At 42.0% G+C, this 16,556-nt stretch overlaps 1 protein-coding gene across 5 annotated transcripts in view; it reads left to right on the top strand.

Moving 5' to 3' along the window:
* ampd2a (adenosine monophosphate deaminase 2a) overlaps window positions 1-16,283 on the top strand; it is a 29,871-nt gene extending 13,588 nt beyond the window's left edge. For all 5 annotated transcript variants that reach the window (XM_076757606.1, XM_076757625.1, XM_076757597.1 and 2 more), the window contains 17 exons: window positions 5,054-5,184; window positions 5,856-5,986; window positions 6,600-6,668; window positions 7,744-7,855; window positions 7,949-8,135; window positions 9,173-9,314; window positions 9,401-9,490; window positions 9,599-9,728; window positions 9,833-10,027; window positions 10,118-10,249; window positions 10,341-10,504; window positions 10,596-10,722; window positions 10,804-10,967; window positions 11,101-11,221; window positions 11,576-11,749; window positions 11,918-12,028; window positions 12,425-16,283. In XM_076757606.1, coding sequence (XP_076613721.1) covers window positions 5,054-5,184; window positions 5,856-5,986; window positions 6,600-6,668; window positions 7,744-7,855; window positions 7,949-8,135; window positions 9,173-9,314; window positions 9,401-9,490; window positions 9,599-9,728; window positions 9,833-10,027; window positions 10,118-10,249; window positions 10,341-10,504; window positions 10,596-10,722; window positions 10,804-10,967; window positions 11,101-11,221; window positions 11,576-11,749; window positions 11,918-12,028; window positions 12,425-12,640 — 2,396 coding nt within the window. In that variant the 3' untranslated portion in view covers window positions 12,641-16,283. The remainder of the gene's footprint in view (window positions 1-5,053; window positions 5,185-5,855; window positions 5,987-6,599; window positions 6,669-7,743; window positions 7,856-7,948; window positions 8,136-9,172; window positions 9,315-9,400; window positions 9,491-9,598; window positions 9,729-9,832; window positions 10,028-10,117; window positions 10,250-10,340; window positions 10,505-10,595; window positions 10,723-10,803; window positions 10,968-11,100; window positions 11,222-11,575; window positions 11,750-11,917; window positions 12,029-12,424) is intronic.
* The last annotated feature ends 273 nt before the right edge of the window (window positions 16,284-16,556 follow it).

Below are 16,556 nucleotides of genomic sequence, written 5' to 3'. Positions count from 1 at the left end.
ATATTTTCGAGACGAGGACCTGAAGTCGAGGTTTATTCTCATCTGTGGTTGCTAAGGAACATGTGAAGCTTGTGTCATAGCTCTCCCTCTCAGGGAATAAAGTGAAATCTGCAAAGAAAAACAAATGTTTCTAAACATTGGAACCACAATCACAGTAGACCAGAACACACGTGCGCACACACAGTTTTGATACCATGAACACTTTCCCTCCGGTTTAATGTCCTTACTACAAATATATATTTTATATTTTTCTCCATGATTAATCTCATGGTTTGCTAATAGTACACACAAGCTGATTATGTCTGAATAATACATGTACAAACATATGGTCAGCTGTGTAACAAGAAGAAGGCTTGGCAATATTTCAGTGTTATTGCTTGTTGACTTCCAGCAATATCATATTGTGAAGATCAATAAGATATTGTTGTACTACAGATTTCTGTTGTCAAACCTAATAATATAGAGCAAACTGTAATTAATTAGTAAGTATTAACAAGTATTAATGAATTAGTAAGGGTTAAAATGAGTTATTATGTTTTTATTTTGACTCGTGAAATGTGGTGTCTTGTCATGTGTAAAAGTAGAACACAATTCTAACATCCGCTTGATTATTTGATGTCAGATTGTGATACATTTGTCATAGACACACATACACATATAGGTCAGAAAACATTTTCTCTTTTAAATTTACTTTCTTGGCTCCTGATCAGCTATTGGCACTGGAGGCGTAGCCCCACGCCTACATTTCAGTGTCAGTGGTGTCATGCGGTTTCACTTGACTGCCTCTCGCTGCAGGGAAAAAGACATACTTAGTATTATTGACAGTTTTAATTAAAGATCCTGATACTGCTACAGGTGCAAATGTCATCATGTATATTTCAAATGTGACACCATCAAGTAAGAACAACCCAAGGAAGACATTGTGGCCGAGAGTATGTCCCATTGTGTTTACATGCAAGAGTATGCTCTGTTCACTTATTACTATAGTGAAGTTCTCCCTACAGCTATAGTCATGTTCACTTTTGGAAAAAATCACACCTCCTAAACAGTAAATGAAAAATAAAACAACACCTGCCCCTGAGAGTTGGCTCCTTGCCACTTTGGTTTGGCGCCAACAGAAATCCCTAACCGTTCAGGTTTTTTATTGTAGGGTGCCCTGTTGTTCACCTGGCAGAGCGCATGCCACATATCAAGGCTGAGTCCTTAGTGCAGAGGCCTGGCTTTGAATCCAGCCCAGGCCCTTTGCTACGTGTCACTCCCTCTCTCTACAGCCTTTTCTGTCTCTCTCTGCTATCTACGGTCAAATGAAGCAGAAATACCAAACGTTTTTCGATTGTATGTTGAAGTGAAACTCTTTAAAGCTTGTTTTGGCATTGCTTGACCACAATGAAAAAGGGACTTGCAGGCTGGCTTAGTGAGGTTACATGTAAGAAAATTTTAAATAAAAGTCTATTTTTTTCATTATGTCTTTGAGACATAAACTGGTGGAGTTGTCCATAACATGCTTTCGGTGTTTGCGTCATAGTGGAGCAAAGAATGCAGCGCTACAACATGACAGCATTTCCCTGTTGGTAGCATTAATATGCACTTTGCCTGATGAGAGGAGGCAGAGCAAGGCCAGATGTGGTCTCCAACATGCCAGTTACCTTGGGTATTGTTATTGTGGTGACAACTGTCTCTGTGACATTGCTTTGAGAATAGCTGTGCAACAACAAGGTCTTTTTTCAGAACAATGTCATGCGATAATTTGGTACTTTAATCAGTGACTATACGCTATTTACTTGACAGATATGCTCATCGGTTACAGTTAAAATACATGTAGAAGTTAAACTGGGAGATAATGCTCTGGATATCGTAATGCTTGTCACGGCTCGGGAAGTTTTGCTAACAATGTTTGTGGGACTTTTTGTTCTGTTGTGCTAAAAATGATGAAGAAAAAGACAACGAAAGCAGCCAAATTGATAGAGATTGATTTGCTGATGGAATATTTTCATGGACATACTGTCCAATGTTTTGTTTGACCACTTCAGAAAATGAGCTAGAACGGCACTGCCAAAACCAGTCTGCTGCTACTTTTGGCCCGAGGGATGGGGAGGATGAGACGGGCTGGAAGGATTGTATTGATCCTCACAGAGCAGAGGCAGCTCCGCAGATTCTAGATGACTGTCTCTCAGGTCGGGTTCAAAAGAACAGGTGGGTTGTGTATGTGGGTGGTGTGCAAAGTCAGGTTGCAGGGATGTGAGGGAAAGCTGAGATGGAGAGCTTTGTCAATATTACTTACCGGGCTCAGAAATTAACTCACAGTGGCTGCATGAAGATAGAAGGGCATTTCATTCTAAAATTCATGGACTCACACAGTAGTGAACGGCGTGCCCGAGGTGAGGCTAGATTTCTTGGCCAGCCAGTGTGCCAAAATATATTCGCGTGCAATCTGCACAGTGGTTTTAGAGTAAACAAACAAAAGTGCTGGTGTCAAAGCTTCACAGAAAAGCTGCCAAAAAAAAGAAATGAGGATGTTTTGTCCCATGTTGAGCCACACGCTTTCACAAATGAGTCGCACATACTATATTTGTCTCAAGGACAAGCAGAGGATGCAGCCTGAAGTGCTTTCTGTGATTGGGCTGCATCATGGCTCAGACATTTATTAGTTATTGTTCATTGTTCAGGCCATTTTCATTGATCTGTCTAGTTGACAGACTTTTCCATTTACTACATGAATCACACACACCTTCATGACTAACTCAAGTCTTTCTTGATGTTTCCCATCAGAAACTTGTGAGGGCTTCTGCTGCAGTTTTGATGGCTCTTGCTGTATTTTTGGCACCTTTGCATGTCTGTCAGGTGATTTTTAAGAGAGTTATGACAGTGGAGAGCAGAATTCACAGAGAGAATTTACTGAGCAAAGTTTCATTCTTCTGCTTTGCTTTATTTTTAGCTTCGTAGTTTGCAGAGTTTCTCCCATTTTTGTTCTGCTGTTACTTGTATAGATGTGTGAAGAAAGTCTGTGCTCCCTCCAACCGTGATGTCACTGAGAAAAATAGAGTCAGGGGTGCTGGATTAAGAGTCATCTGTGGTGGAAAGGCCAGGGGATTATATGGATTCTATACTGGGGATGACTCTGTTTGTCTGTGTGTGTCTGTATACTTGAACTCATCGTCCTTATAGCCACACACGTGTGTGCTCTGCTCATAATCTGATAACCTGGCCGGGCAGATATGACAAAGATATGTTTGAGGGAATTTAGAAACATACTGTGATCTCAAACAGCACAGCTCATGTGTGCCCTGTTGAAATGCTTTATGGTGTCATGCCAGTCTTAGTACACTATGGAGAGTTACCCTCTGTTCATTCCTAACACCACCGCCTTGGAGGCAGACAGCAGATGGCAGAGACTAATTGTCACAGGCCAGACACAGCACCAAAAGTGGCAACAATTACAGGGGAGAGTGAACACTCCACTCCCAAAAACCTTAGACTTATTATGAGTGAGTGATTACTGTAACTATGGAACTCTTCAGATTATGGTACTCTTCGACTTTAATGGCTGTCTTAAGAAAGTACACAAGAATCAGCAAATGTGATCTTCCTCAGTGTACCTCAGACAGAGGTGTGTTGTCTTTCGGCGTGTTGCGTTGTGTGGTTTAGTCTGGAGTGGAGCTGGCGTCATCTGTTTCCAGCAGGTCTGAAGTGGGGAAGGCCCCTCTGTGTCATTCTCAGGTGTGTGTGCACGCGACGCAGTGTGTACATGTGAGTCAGGGCAATTCTTTGTCAAGTGTATGCATGCACATGTGTGGTTGAAGTGACACAGTATCTGCTGGTACAGCTGTCTTTCCTTAAGCCGGCTTCTGTTCTCGGACATACAGTCCTACGAGGGTTTTCTTGCTCTGTCGCAGATTGCAGCCACAGCTATTGTCACCAGAGCTTCATAGGTAATCATGATTATGTGCATTTGTTTAACACATGACTGACTGTTAAGTATTTGCAAGTGATGTCTTTGTGTTTGACTTGTTCTGTGTAAATACAAGAAAAATTGACAAGTTTCTCCTGTAGCCAGAGGAAAACAAAGGAAGTTCTCGCCCATGGTTTCTCAACCCTGAGAGGACTGGTTTTCTCTGGTTAGCCTGTCTTTTGTTATGTGACCTTTTTAGTTGACTGATTTTTTAGTTTTACATAAATGCAGTGTTAAGAGCAGTTGTTTATATTAGCTGTTTGTCCAAAATACACAGTTTGTAACTGAATGATTGTGCGCTTGTCATAGTTTCAAGGATCACATGAGGATAAGATGCAGTGTAAACAGTCTGAGGCAAATTTGTGGTCGCTAAAATCATAGTTCTGCACAGTCAACCCACCACACATTGCAATCTTTGGTCAACCAAACATTAATTGTTTTCTATTTTTGTCTGGGTAGCTTTGTCTGTTTTTACATGTTTATCTGTCTGTGCTGTCAGCAGACTGTGAAATGAAGAATAATTGTAGAGAGATTGACATCATGTCTATTGAATTAGCTGTGAGCCTGCGAAGCGCCCAGATGGTCCTCTTGTATCCGAATCCCCATGATCTCTGCAGTGCGTTGCACATGATGTTACATGCAGCACTACATCTTATATGTTATACGTGTGTTGATATGTTTGGAGAGAACTCTTATGGATTGTAAATCCTTTACTGTCAGAGCTGTTTTAATAGTAAACATTAATTGTCAACTACAGGCCAGACATTTCTATGTATATGCACATACAACAGATAGTATTTTTAAAAGAGTTAAAACTAGTTTAGATGATTTTGAAGCAGGCTCCTTCCTTATATGCAGACATTTTAAAATGTTTAACTTTTGCCTTTTTATGGCTGTCTTATGTGTAGATGTTGGCATGATTGTGTTCAAAGGGCTCGGTTTTTGCAGTTTGTTGCTTTTTGATTGTAATCCATCTCCTCTGTCTTTACTGGGCTCAGGACCAGAGAGAAAAACGCTCTGTAATGAATGATTTGTGATTTTGAAGTCACAGTGCCACCATGTGTTTCTGTCACTTACTGTAACTCTGTCTGTGTCTGCCTACAGACCTGTGTGGTGCGTCCGGCCCCAAGCCCCTCAAGCCCCAGAGATCCCTTCCAGGGACGCCCGTTTCCATCTCACACTACCCAATCGACCTGCGGACATCCATGGAAGAAAAGTACAAAGAGATTGCTGAGGTAAAGATTCAAAGCTGCACAGATAATGTCGCTGCGCTGTGAACTCACAGAAACTCTATGAGCCATGATTACTTCAGATGTTTTAGGTACAGCTAATCTAAATAATACACATATGAACATTTATCTCGACACACATAGCACCTTGCACAATTGACTGCACATTATTTTTAATTTCATTATTCATATTCCAACTATTTAATTGTGCTTTAAGTACCATTTTAAGGCCTTTGTTGTTAGTTTTATTTTTACTTCTGCTGCAAGTTCAAGGAGCCCAGACCAGAAACATTTACACTCTAGCATAATTGAGAGTAATAACAGTAATTGAATCTTGAATTAGCACCCTTGCACCAGTTTCAACCATTCATATATTTTAATCAGCCGTTACTGGCATTTTGTTTGACTGTGGAATTTTCCAGAAATGAAAATACATGTTTGCATGTTTAAAAAATCTGCCTATGAAATCAAAAATAAGGCCTTAATGGTTGCATAACATTAGAAACTACTTCATCAAAGTTTCCTTATTTTGAACAACAGCACTTGAATTCACTTCATTTGAAAGTAAATGTAACAGGTGGTTTTGTGTGAGCCTCAGAGTCTGTTGATAAGCGCACGGAAATCGACCTGTTTGCTTTCTTTACGACACCATAAATGGAATAACTTGTGTGCACCAGGAGCTGTTCACACGCAGCATGGCAGAGAGCGAGATGCGAAGCGCTCCTTATGAGTTCCCTGAGGACAGCCCCATCGAACAGCTGGAGGAGCGACGGCACCGCCTCGAGAGGCAAATCAGCCAGGACATTAAGTGAGGAAACGCAAACACAGCGCACACACAAAGCCAGTGGAAAAAAACTCTTTACATCACCTCAGACAGATGTAGGTGTCCCCTGCCCCCACCGTTTATGCCCCCACAGTCTCGCTTTCCCCCACGCACACGTGCTTATCAGCTTCCAACATGCCAGTTTGCGGGCTAACTAACCCCAGCAATCAGCTGTCTGATTGGCACCTGTCCTGGTGTTCAGTCTTCTTCTACATAAACTTTTAGGAGGAGGTGGGTTCTCTGTCGATGTCCAGGGTTGACGCTATCTGCACCACTAAGCCGATCTTTTGGGGGGTGATTTGACACAACCCCTGCAAACCCCTGTGTACCAATCAGGGCGTATTACTACTAACTGATGATATGTCTGTTCGTGTCATCTCCTTGATCACTTAATACCTAATATGCTTTGTTTGTATATTTATGTATATGTGTGTGTGGGAGAGGGAGATTGCTTGTTGGAGTGTGTGTTGGTGGGTGTGTTTGTGCATATATTGGGTGTCTCCCTTTGTGTGCTTCATTTCTTCTCACTACCTCTGGTGCCCATTTGCCACCCCTGCCTTGCCCACACTTATCCTGCGCCGCTGCAAATCACCCCAAGGCTTGAGCCAGAGATCTTGCTCCGCGCCAAACAGGACTTCATGAAAATCGACAGTGCTGCAGACCTCGAGTGAGTGAGATCTACTCCAGTATGTATGTTTTGTGTGGTGATCTTCTCTTTTGTTGTTTATTTTCTCACACTTCATCTCTGTTTTGCTTGCTTGGACTCTTCTCCTTACCTGAGTATTGAAGCATTAATCTATCAATATCTAGTCTGCAGTATTTAGGAACTCTGGATTATAAGTACTTCTTTCCAGAACTGCTGGCAGAGATTATCAGCAGATGGAGATGGACCACATCTTCCCCCTGCTGGTGACTTGGTAGATGTACAATGTACAAATGGGTCGTTCACTTTCTGTGAAAAGACTCTTAAGTGTGAAAGTCTAAAGCGAATGTATTTACATATTCTACTGATCTTGATATGACTTCTCTCCTTACATGAGGTATGAATTTAGGGTTTTCTGGTAATGAAACTTGGACCCTTTATGAACCCCAAGAAATTCTTACAGTTCTGGTCACTGGGCAGCTCTGTAGGTTAACTAATGAAGTTTATTATACAGAGACATTGACATCTTACTAGCTGTTACCCTGTGTGTACACTTCTTGTTGACTTGAGCCTCAGTACCTCATGGCAAAGTGGACATTTTTAGAGATGGCTCCAAATGCATCATACTTAATACACAGAAATACCTCATCTACATATGTTGCCAAACCCTTCGCAGTGACATTTCCAAGTGAGTTTGGATGCATCCTCCCTAAGTCCTTCCTGAGATGTTTCCCCCACTTAGAGGACTAATTCAGTCAACTGTAGCTCAGTTATTTTCAGAGCTACACACCTTCCTATACAAGTTTCCACAGTTCACTGTATTTGACAGTGCAAAATTGTGGGTGTAATAATCACCTTGTTTTTGAAATGCTGTGTGTTAGAATCTGATTACTGTCCAAACCTGTGGTTTGAAACAATAAACTGCACTAATTTCTGATGCTAACAGTCCAGTTTTATAAAACCAATAACACCTGGATTGTCTTCGCCTTCATTTACTTTCCTGCTTTCGTTTTCCATCTCTCTGTGTCCTCATCCATCCTGCCTCTGCCTCCATTCCTCTTGTTTTAAACTCTCATTCTCTCTGTTTGTATCCTTTAAGGTTAATGAAGGATAAGAGTGTGGACACTGTTGATGATGGCTTTAAGGAGCGGCAAATGCCAATGGAGAAGGAGTACCAGCGGGTCTCGATATCTGGAGAGGAGAAGTGTGGGGTGAAGAGCTTTTTTTCCGATGAATTTTAATGTTCTCAGCAGTAATTCATACTTACACTCCAGTTAAATTACTGTCCATTTATATCTTCCCAGGTGCCCTTCACTGACCTGGTAGATGCTGCGAAGTGTGTGGTGAAGGCATTATTCATCCGGGAGAAGTACATAAATCGATCTATGCAGAATTTTTGTAAGACCACAGCTCACGCCCTGCAGGAGCTCGGGGTGAAGTCTCTGGATATGAGAGTCTATGAGGATATACCAGAGACCCCTGTAGATGCTGGTATGGCATGAACTCACCAAACAGATGTTCTGTTACAGTGGGGAAGAAATAGCAATTAGAAAGTGTACATTCAAAAGGACGTAAGCACACAGTGAGGGAAACACATTCTTTACTATGGTACTGAGCCATTGGCCAGAATACATACTTTGAAAATATGCAGCAGCATTGTTTCACCCTTTAGTCTGATGTGTTACCTGAAGAAGCTACAAGTGAAGAAGTGGAAAAAAGAACAAAATGAATTGACATTTATCAACTGATTAACCTTACTGACCTTAATTGATTAATAGAGAAAATGATAAGCAGATTATCGATGGTTGAAATAATAATTACCTGCAGTTCTAAATTCACCATTTTCTCCTAAGAACCAAACAGTCAGCAAACTTTCCATCAGATTGTAGTCTTTCTGCTCTCCACGGTTTCCAATCGTTACCACAATCACTAGCAGGGGTGGGATGAAATATCGATGTGGGAATATATTACATTACTTCCTCTTATCGATACATTGGTGCCAAATGTTGATATTTATATTTAAACATGCAGGTGTTTTAACAGATTCCCCACCTTATCTGACTTATCAGATGTGGACAGGGACAAGCTGCAGTCATGATTGTAATAGTATCTTATCAGGAGTTAGTCTGTGATTTCCATCCCTGTTAGCAAGATGATTCAGCTCTGCAAGCTTATCCTGTGATGTAATTTGCGCCAAGGTAACATGATTAAACTAATGGGTGTGATCAAGCTGGAAAGAACTTGACAGCCTTTTAGGCAAGACATAAATGGCTATATATATAGATAATGAGACAGCAAGGAAATGCCAACCAGTGGGCAAAACCACTCAACAACAAGAGTCTATGAGAAACAGCCATTATGAGCTCAAATCGAGATCAAATAAAAACACAGTAGCCACCCGGGTCCACTGTGTAATAAAAACTCCTACACTTTGTCTCTTTCATATGAGCAGTTGTTTACCATTTTAAGATTATTTTTTGTAGCATGGATGATACAATTTAATTGACATCAATTTCCTGTTTTCCCAGATGCACCTGTCCACCCACCTGTTTCAGAGACACACCCCTATGACAATCAGGATCCCAAGAATATGCCAGCAGACACAGGATATGGTTGCAAGATGGTGGATGGAGTCGTCCATGTCTACACCAAGAAAACTAACATGGACAAGTATGAGTTTGTACCTGTAGGTCGACATGTGAAGTAAAAAAAGTTGAGTCTGTTGGCATAACTTTGATGCTGTTGTCCTTTTTCAGAAGTGTAGAAGTGGACCTGCCCTATCCTGACCTGAAGGAGTATATCGCAGACATGAATGTCATGATGGCTCTCATTATCAACGGGCCGGTGTGAGTGTTTCTTTGACACAGTCATTCTACAGATGTCATTGTGTTGTAGCTCAGTGTTTTTATTATTTTACGTGAAATGTGTCTGTTTCCCCTTGATGTTGTTTACAGGAAGTCTTTCTGCTACCGCCGCCTACAGTACCTCAGCTCTAAGTTCCAGATGCACATCCTCCTGAATGAGATGAAGGAGTTGGCGGCTCAAAAGAAAGTTCCACACAGAGACTTCTACAACATACGAAAGGCAAGAGCCGACATGTGACATGTGACGTCAATGTTTAAACAAGACATTGTGAAATAGACCCAGGACTGAACTCTCACATATTCTCCTCCTCGTCCTAACTCCAGGTGGACACGCACATACATGCATCATCCTGCATGAATCAGAAGCACCTGCTGCGATTCATCAAGCGAGCCATGAAGAAATACCCCGAGGAGATCGTTCACATCGAGCAAGGCCGTGGTCAGACTCTCAAGGAGGTGTTTGAGAGCATGAACCTGACGGCCTTTGACTTGAGTGTGGACACTCTCGACATGCATGCGGTGAGTGTTTTGAGAAATCATGTGCAAAGGAAAACTGGTTGGTTTGGTTTGGATGTAACTGAGGTTTGACTGGTGGTTTTCACTTATCAGGACCGTAACACGTTCCATCGCTTCGACAAGTTCAACGCCAAATACAACCCGATTGGAGAATCCATCCTCAGAGAGATCTTCATCAAGACTGACAACCACATCGAGGGAAAATACTTCGCACACATAATCAAGGTGTGAAATCACATCGTATGTAAAGCATCATCCAAACAGTTTATCAACACATACGCTGATGCATCGATGTCTCCTGCCACTTCGTGTCCAGGAGGTGATGTTTGACTTGGAGGAGAGTAAGTACCAGAACTCTGAGCTACGTCTGTCCATCTATGGTCGCTCCCGAGACGAATGGGATAAACTGGCTCAGTGGGCCGTCAAACATCGAGTGTACTCTGATAATGTGCGCTGGCTTGTCCAGGTGCCCCGTCTGTTGTGAGTACTCCCCCAACTTGCATTACCTTTAAGATTCCGTGATTTTACATGTCTGTGGTTTCAACAAATGTCTCAATCACCACCTCTCCAGCGATGTGTACCACACAAAGAAGCAGCTGGCTAATTTCCAGGAGATGTTGGAGAATATCTTCATGCCTCTGTTTGAAGTGACGATCGACCCCCGCAGTCACCCTGAGCTGCACCTCTTCCTGGACCATGTGAGGATCACTTCACAAGAAATCCAAGCTGTCCTGATGACTCACAGAGACTGAGTGATTGTTGTTTATTTTTGGTGCTAGGTGGTGGGCTTCGACAGCGTGGACGATGAGTCTAAACCTGAGCACCACATTTTCAATCTTGACAGCCCGCTGCCAGCCAACTGGACAGAAGAAGACAACCCACCCTACTCCTACTACCTCTACTACACCTATGCCAACATGACTGTGCTCAACCACCTGCGAAGGTATGGGCCAGCTGGACACATTGAGAATCTTTCACCCTTTATTAGACCTCACATCCATTCATTTAAGCACAATCGTTGACATAAAACACAAAATGCACAAGGTTGTTTTTGTAAATACATTCTTCTGACTCAGGCGGCGAGGCTTCCACACATTTGTGCTGCGACCTCACTGCGGGGAGGCGGGGCCCATCCACCACCTGGTGTCGGGTTTCATGTTATCGGAGAACATCTCTCACGGGCTACTGCTCAGAAAGGTGAGAACAGAGCAGACTGGATTGTTTGCAAAAGGCTGAAGTGGAAATGTTTGGTTTTACCACGTTTGAATAATCAAAAAAGACCGTGTAGCGTATAAATGGGTGAGTACATCGCACGAAGGGTGAACAAGAACACCTGAATTCTAAATACTACTTTTGGACATATATTTTTTTTTTTGTCTGTTTAGTGTGTTTGTGACAGGTGGTCTTAACCTGCCGCTGCATCCATGTCTGCATAGTCTTCATGCAGCAGGGCTGTGCAAAATGAGGCTGCTCGTGGTGTTAAGACGTTTGAGACAAAGCTATATTTAGTGGTTTGTGTCTCATGCTGTCTCTCTGTTTGATGTCTGTCAGGCCCCAGTGCTGCAGTATCTTTACTACCTGGCTCAAGTTGGCATCGCCATGTCACCATTGAGTAACAACAGCCTGTTCCTCAGCTACCATCGCAACCCGCTGCCAGAGTACCTGTCCAGAGGCCTCATGGTCTCTCTGTCCACCGATGATCCTCTTCAGTTCCACTTCACCAAGGTCAGTACGAAGGAAGTTTGTGTTAATCTACACACGACCTTCATTTAAGGTACAAACTTAAAAAAAGATGAGATGAAGCTGACATGACATTTTTCTGTGTGTGTGTGTGTGTGTGTGTGTGTGTGTGTGTGCGTGCGTGCGTGCGTGTGTGTGTTTGTCTGGGCCCAGGAGCCTCTGATGGAGGAGTACAGCATTGCTACTCAGGTGTGGAAACTAAGTTCTTGTGACATGTGTGAGCTGTCCAGAAACAGTGTCCTCATGAGCGGCTTTTCACACAAGGTAAACTAGTTTAAACCTGCTCTTCTCATTTTATGTATTTATTCAGGTGGCATGCGCTCAGTGGCCCCTTTATTAGGTAAACAATCGAATGCAATTCCATACATCAGCTCTGCCGTAAACGCTACCTTCACGAAGTTCATAATGTTCAGTTTTGGTCGTCAGAAATATGTACATTTAGTTTTGTTTATCATTGAGGTCATAGTTTAAGGTGGTGTTGCTTTGGACTACATTATATTGATTATTCTCTGTTGTGTCCCTCATACCCATTAGTAATAAAGGGATATTTTTAATCTAAAATGACAAACGTGTCCAATAAGTGTCGGTCAGATCAAGTGTTTCCGTCTGTGTCTTGATTGTATCTGAGCCTCCCACTCATGTAGCTTCTCCTGATTCCAGGCCAAAAGCTACTGGCTGGGCCCCAGTTACTCTAAGGAGGGTCCTGTGAGCAACGACATCCGCCGTACCAACGTCCCCGATATCCGCGTGGCATACCGCAGCGAGACACTGTCAGAGGAGCTTCAGCTCATCACTCATGCTGTGCGCACCGAAGAGCTGGACACAATTGACGAGGAGGACTCTCTGTCCATGGGCCCGCTCCCAGGAGGACGCTGAGATCACCTGGACCTGTCCTGTAAATCCCCAAACCTGTGGTCCACCCGGCATGACACTGAAGAGACATGGCGTGATAGTAATTCTGTCAGTCATCCTATAAACAGCATAAACTCCACCAACCATCACTATAGTAGTATGCCACACACTGACAGATACACAGTCCAGCCAGAGAACTTCGGCTGTGACATTTCTCATTTTTAGGTTACCGGAAGGGATTTGAACCCGACATTATTGTTGATTTTCCATATTTATAGTCAAGGTTTCTTCTATGACCTTTTATTGTTCTCTGTGACATGTTCAGTCTCAGCATAACGAAGCAGCAGATTTTCCTCCGGAAACACTCACTGAAGACACTTTCTTTATTTCTTCATCTCTCCATCCTGTCCAGCCAAAACCATCAGATGATCCCTGTGATTTATCCTGTTATTCAGTGATATGATCTACTTCATCAGAGATATTATATAGCATGTAGTATCTCTGTACTCTATGTGTAGAACAGAAGCAACCAGCACATTGAAACTTTCTACACATGAACCTGCTCAGAACGTTGCTTATCTTCCACTATACTGTACAGTCATGCTGCTTGACTAAACTTAATGCATCTGTCATCTTCATTATACAAACCTATAATGAAGACATTGATGATATCTGTGAAGGTTTTAAGCTAAAACTTAAAACTTGGACATTTACAATAACTTAATCCTATAACAAGAGAGGATGGCTTCCCTTTGAATGCTGCAGCGCTGAATATCGGCCATGCTTGGTGCTTGGCGTGGTTTCAGATCATTCACTTGCTAAATTGCACGCACAGAATCGTTCTTCCATGATTTTAATCAGCTCAGAGTCTGGTCTGAAGAGAAGCAGACTTCCTGTGATCGACAGAAAACATTCCATGAAGCCAGCTGTCCTCTTTAGATGCACGTGAGAAGAGTTCCAGTAAATGTTGGTCGCCATCTCGCCTCGATGATATATTTCAGAGAGATATCAAAGGGGACATGTGCACTGTAAATTGTAACCACAGCACAAATACATGTGGATGAATTCAGCATCGTCAGAGGAGAACGCCCTCACTGTTACCTCACTGTGGCCATGAAGATACAGACTTTCTGTCCCTCCTAAGGGCCCTGATCTCACTCATTCCTTTCCCTGCAGACAAACTAGAAAGTGTTTTCCCTTTGCATGCAGTTCACTGTACATATGCACCAAGCCAAGACTTCACAGTGCCTTTTCATTTTCAGCTTTGGGCACTGCATGCCCAGTTTTTGTCTGTATCATCCGCAACAAGTTTTGCATCTCTTTTCCTCAGTCACTTACTGTAGGCCGCTGTGCTGTTCTAATGCCCACACCAGTGGAACTGAAGCCACCTAGCTGCATGCTCGGTGTAAAGTGGCTTTTACCTTGGCCTTCATTTGAGGACGAAAGTTAATTTGTTTCTAGTTCTCTACTTTTAAGTGCTTTTTTTGCATGCCTGCATGAGTAATGGATGGCAGGAGACAATGAGTCACTTAAAGCAAGCTGTAACGTAAAGCATCTTAACCAATTCAGGGCTGCCGACCAGCTTTGGAGTCAGAAATCTGTTTCAGTGAGCAAACGGATTTAAACTCATTGTTTGCCATGTAGAAATGAGCAAACCATGCTGGACCATGGTTAAGACTGTGACATAGTTCTTGTAGCATTTTTTTTTTTTTTTTTCAAGTCGTCCCAAATCTGTTCAATGCTGAGATCACATTTTGTGTTGTACCCTCATCATATTATCACATCCTGCCACCGGACACGGTCCAATGTCCCTTCAAACTGTGAGCATTCATCTTCAGTTTAGACGCCACTGTCCAGTAATATTTGATGCCAAGACTAGGAGAGAGAATCAGAAAATGTCAGCCTTTATTGGAATAACCAACTGTAATGTATTAGTACATACGTACATGTTTGCTTTGTAGGTGATTAGGATCAAAGGTGAGGCTTTTGTTCAGTAAGAATACAGACGCCTCGAAGTGTTCAAGGGGTTGCACTGGAGCTGTGCGCTGAACATGGTGAAATTTGTGTTTGTTAGATTTCATGTATAAAGTGTATTTTTTTAAAGGTAATATAGAAATAAGAAGTTTTATAATCACAATATATTGATGTCAAGGTTTAACTCTTAGTTTTGTTGCTGTTGATCATTGTGAGTTGGCATTACAACACGAGTTTTTCGATATAGTTTTATTGTCGTTAGCCTTTTTAAACTGTTAATTGGACATTTTGGTGTTTGCTCCTCTTCAGTTCCTGCTCACACTTTGTTTTTTATTCCTGATAATTCTCAGTTCATTGTTTCGGTCCGTCTGTTGTGCCCATGATAGATACCTCATACCTCACAGCCAAAACAAGAGTCAGAAACGATGACCTCTACACACACACACACACACACACACACACACAAACAGCTAACCTTAGTTTTTACATCACATCAATGAAGTTTGATTTTTGTGTGTGTGTTGGTCACTCGTGTCAAGCGTTGATCGACAGTTGTCCTTATCTGACAGCATCAGTCCACAGACTGAAGCACAAAATATTAATATGTTTAATTATTGCAGCTTCATTTTGTTATTGGCCTTTTCTGGTTTTAATGTTCAACAACCCTTGATTGACTATTTTGTAACATTTTTTAGGGTAATTATGGAAATATTGTAAGTGCTTGATGACAACATGCCCTGCTGAGGTCCATTACCGAGGAGATGAAGTTAGTCTGGACTGACCTGAACCATTTCCATCCATCCAGCTTTACAAGTCGTTGTTTTCTGTCATGTGTTCGAGGCTTCATGTTGTCTTTTGCGGTCACCGCAGAGCCACAGTCTGCACTCACAACATAATGCACCCTACCTCACAAACTCTGATCTGTCACGTGGCTGCTCTGTGTTGTCCAACAGCAGGGCCACAACTCATGATTATTTTCACTTTTGATCAGTCAACTGACTCTTTTCTGGATTCATTGATTAAATGTTTGGTCTATAAAACATCAGTAAACAGTGAAAAATGCCCAGTATAATTCCTCATTCCCCATTGTTTTGTCTAACCATCAGTCTGAAACCCAACAATATTTGCATTGCCATCATCGACAAAAAGCCACAAATCACAAATTCGAGAAGCTTGAACCAGTAAATTTAAGTCATTTTAACTTTTAGAGTTATTTAAAGGATCAGTCGATCACCACAGTTTTTTTATTTGAGTTTTTATTTTTTTTGTGGATCATCTAAGTACTGTAATTGCACATGAGACGTGATTCACAAGAGACACGGCACTGTCTGACAGCAGAGACCATTAAAAGACGCTGTCCAGCATTCACTGAGCAGTGACACAGTGAGTACATGGATGAGAGCACGAAATCATACCAATCATTCAAATATACACCATATTCACAGATTCATACTTCAAAGTGTCTGATGTTGTCTCTGATGCTGACACTCACGTACGTTCGTATCTTTGTTTTCACACAGTCCTGTCACTTTTTGACGACTCATGATTTATATTTTTCAGTTTGCCTAATTTTTGTCCATTGATCTGTACCCATTTTGTTGCCTGAAATGGATTGCCAGTGTTAAACAGATGCTTCAGATAAGGTTCATGTGTAATGTCTGAACAATAAAATAAAGCATGTTTATTCACTAAACCTTTGTCTGCGTGTCAGTCATAACTTATATTTACAAGCTGCATAATGTTCACGTGGATTCGGCTCTTTGCTCCAGTTTTTGTTACATAATTCAGACCATTAGATTTTAAGTGTCTTACTGCACACTGCAGTACTGCTGGAGAAATTGTCTAAATGCACTTGAATTTACATTTGATCATATGACTTGCCAGCTGATTGGCATATTTGATACATGTGGAATGCGACGAAAGGTTTCAGAGGATATTTTGTGCCAAACAAGCTGTAAAACTAAAC

The sequence above is a fragment of the Chaetodon auriga genome, chromosome 2 (genome assembly GCF_051107435.1).
Source record: "Chaetodon auriga isolate fChaAug3 chromosome 2, fChaAug3.hap1, whole genome shotgun sequence".
Taxonomy (NCBI): domain Eukaryota; kingdom Metazoa; phylum Chordata; class Actinopteri; order Chaetodontiformes; family Chaetodontidae; genus Chaetodon; species Chaetodon auriga.
Note: the sequence above shows the minus strand (reverse complement) of the source record. Positions and strands in the feature narration are given on the sequence as shown.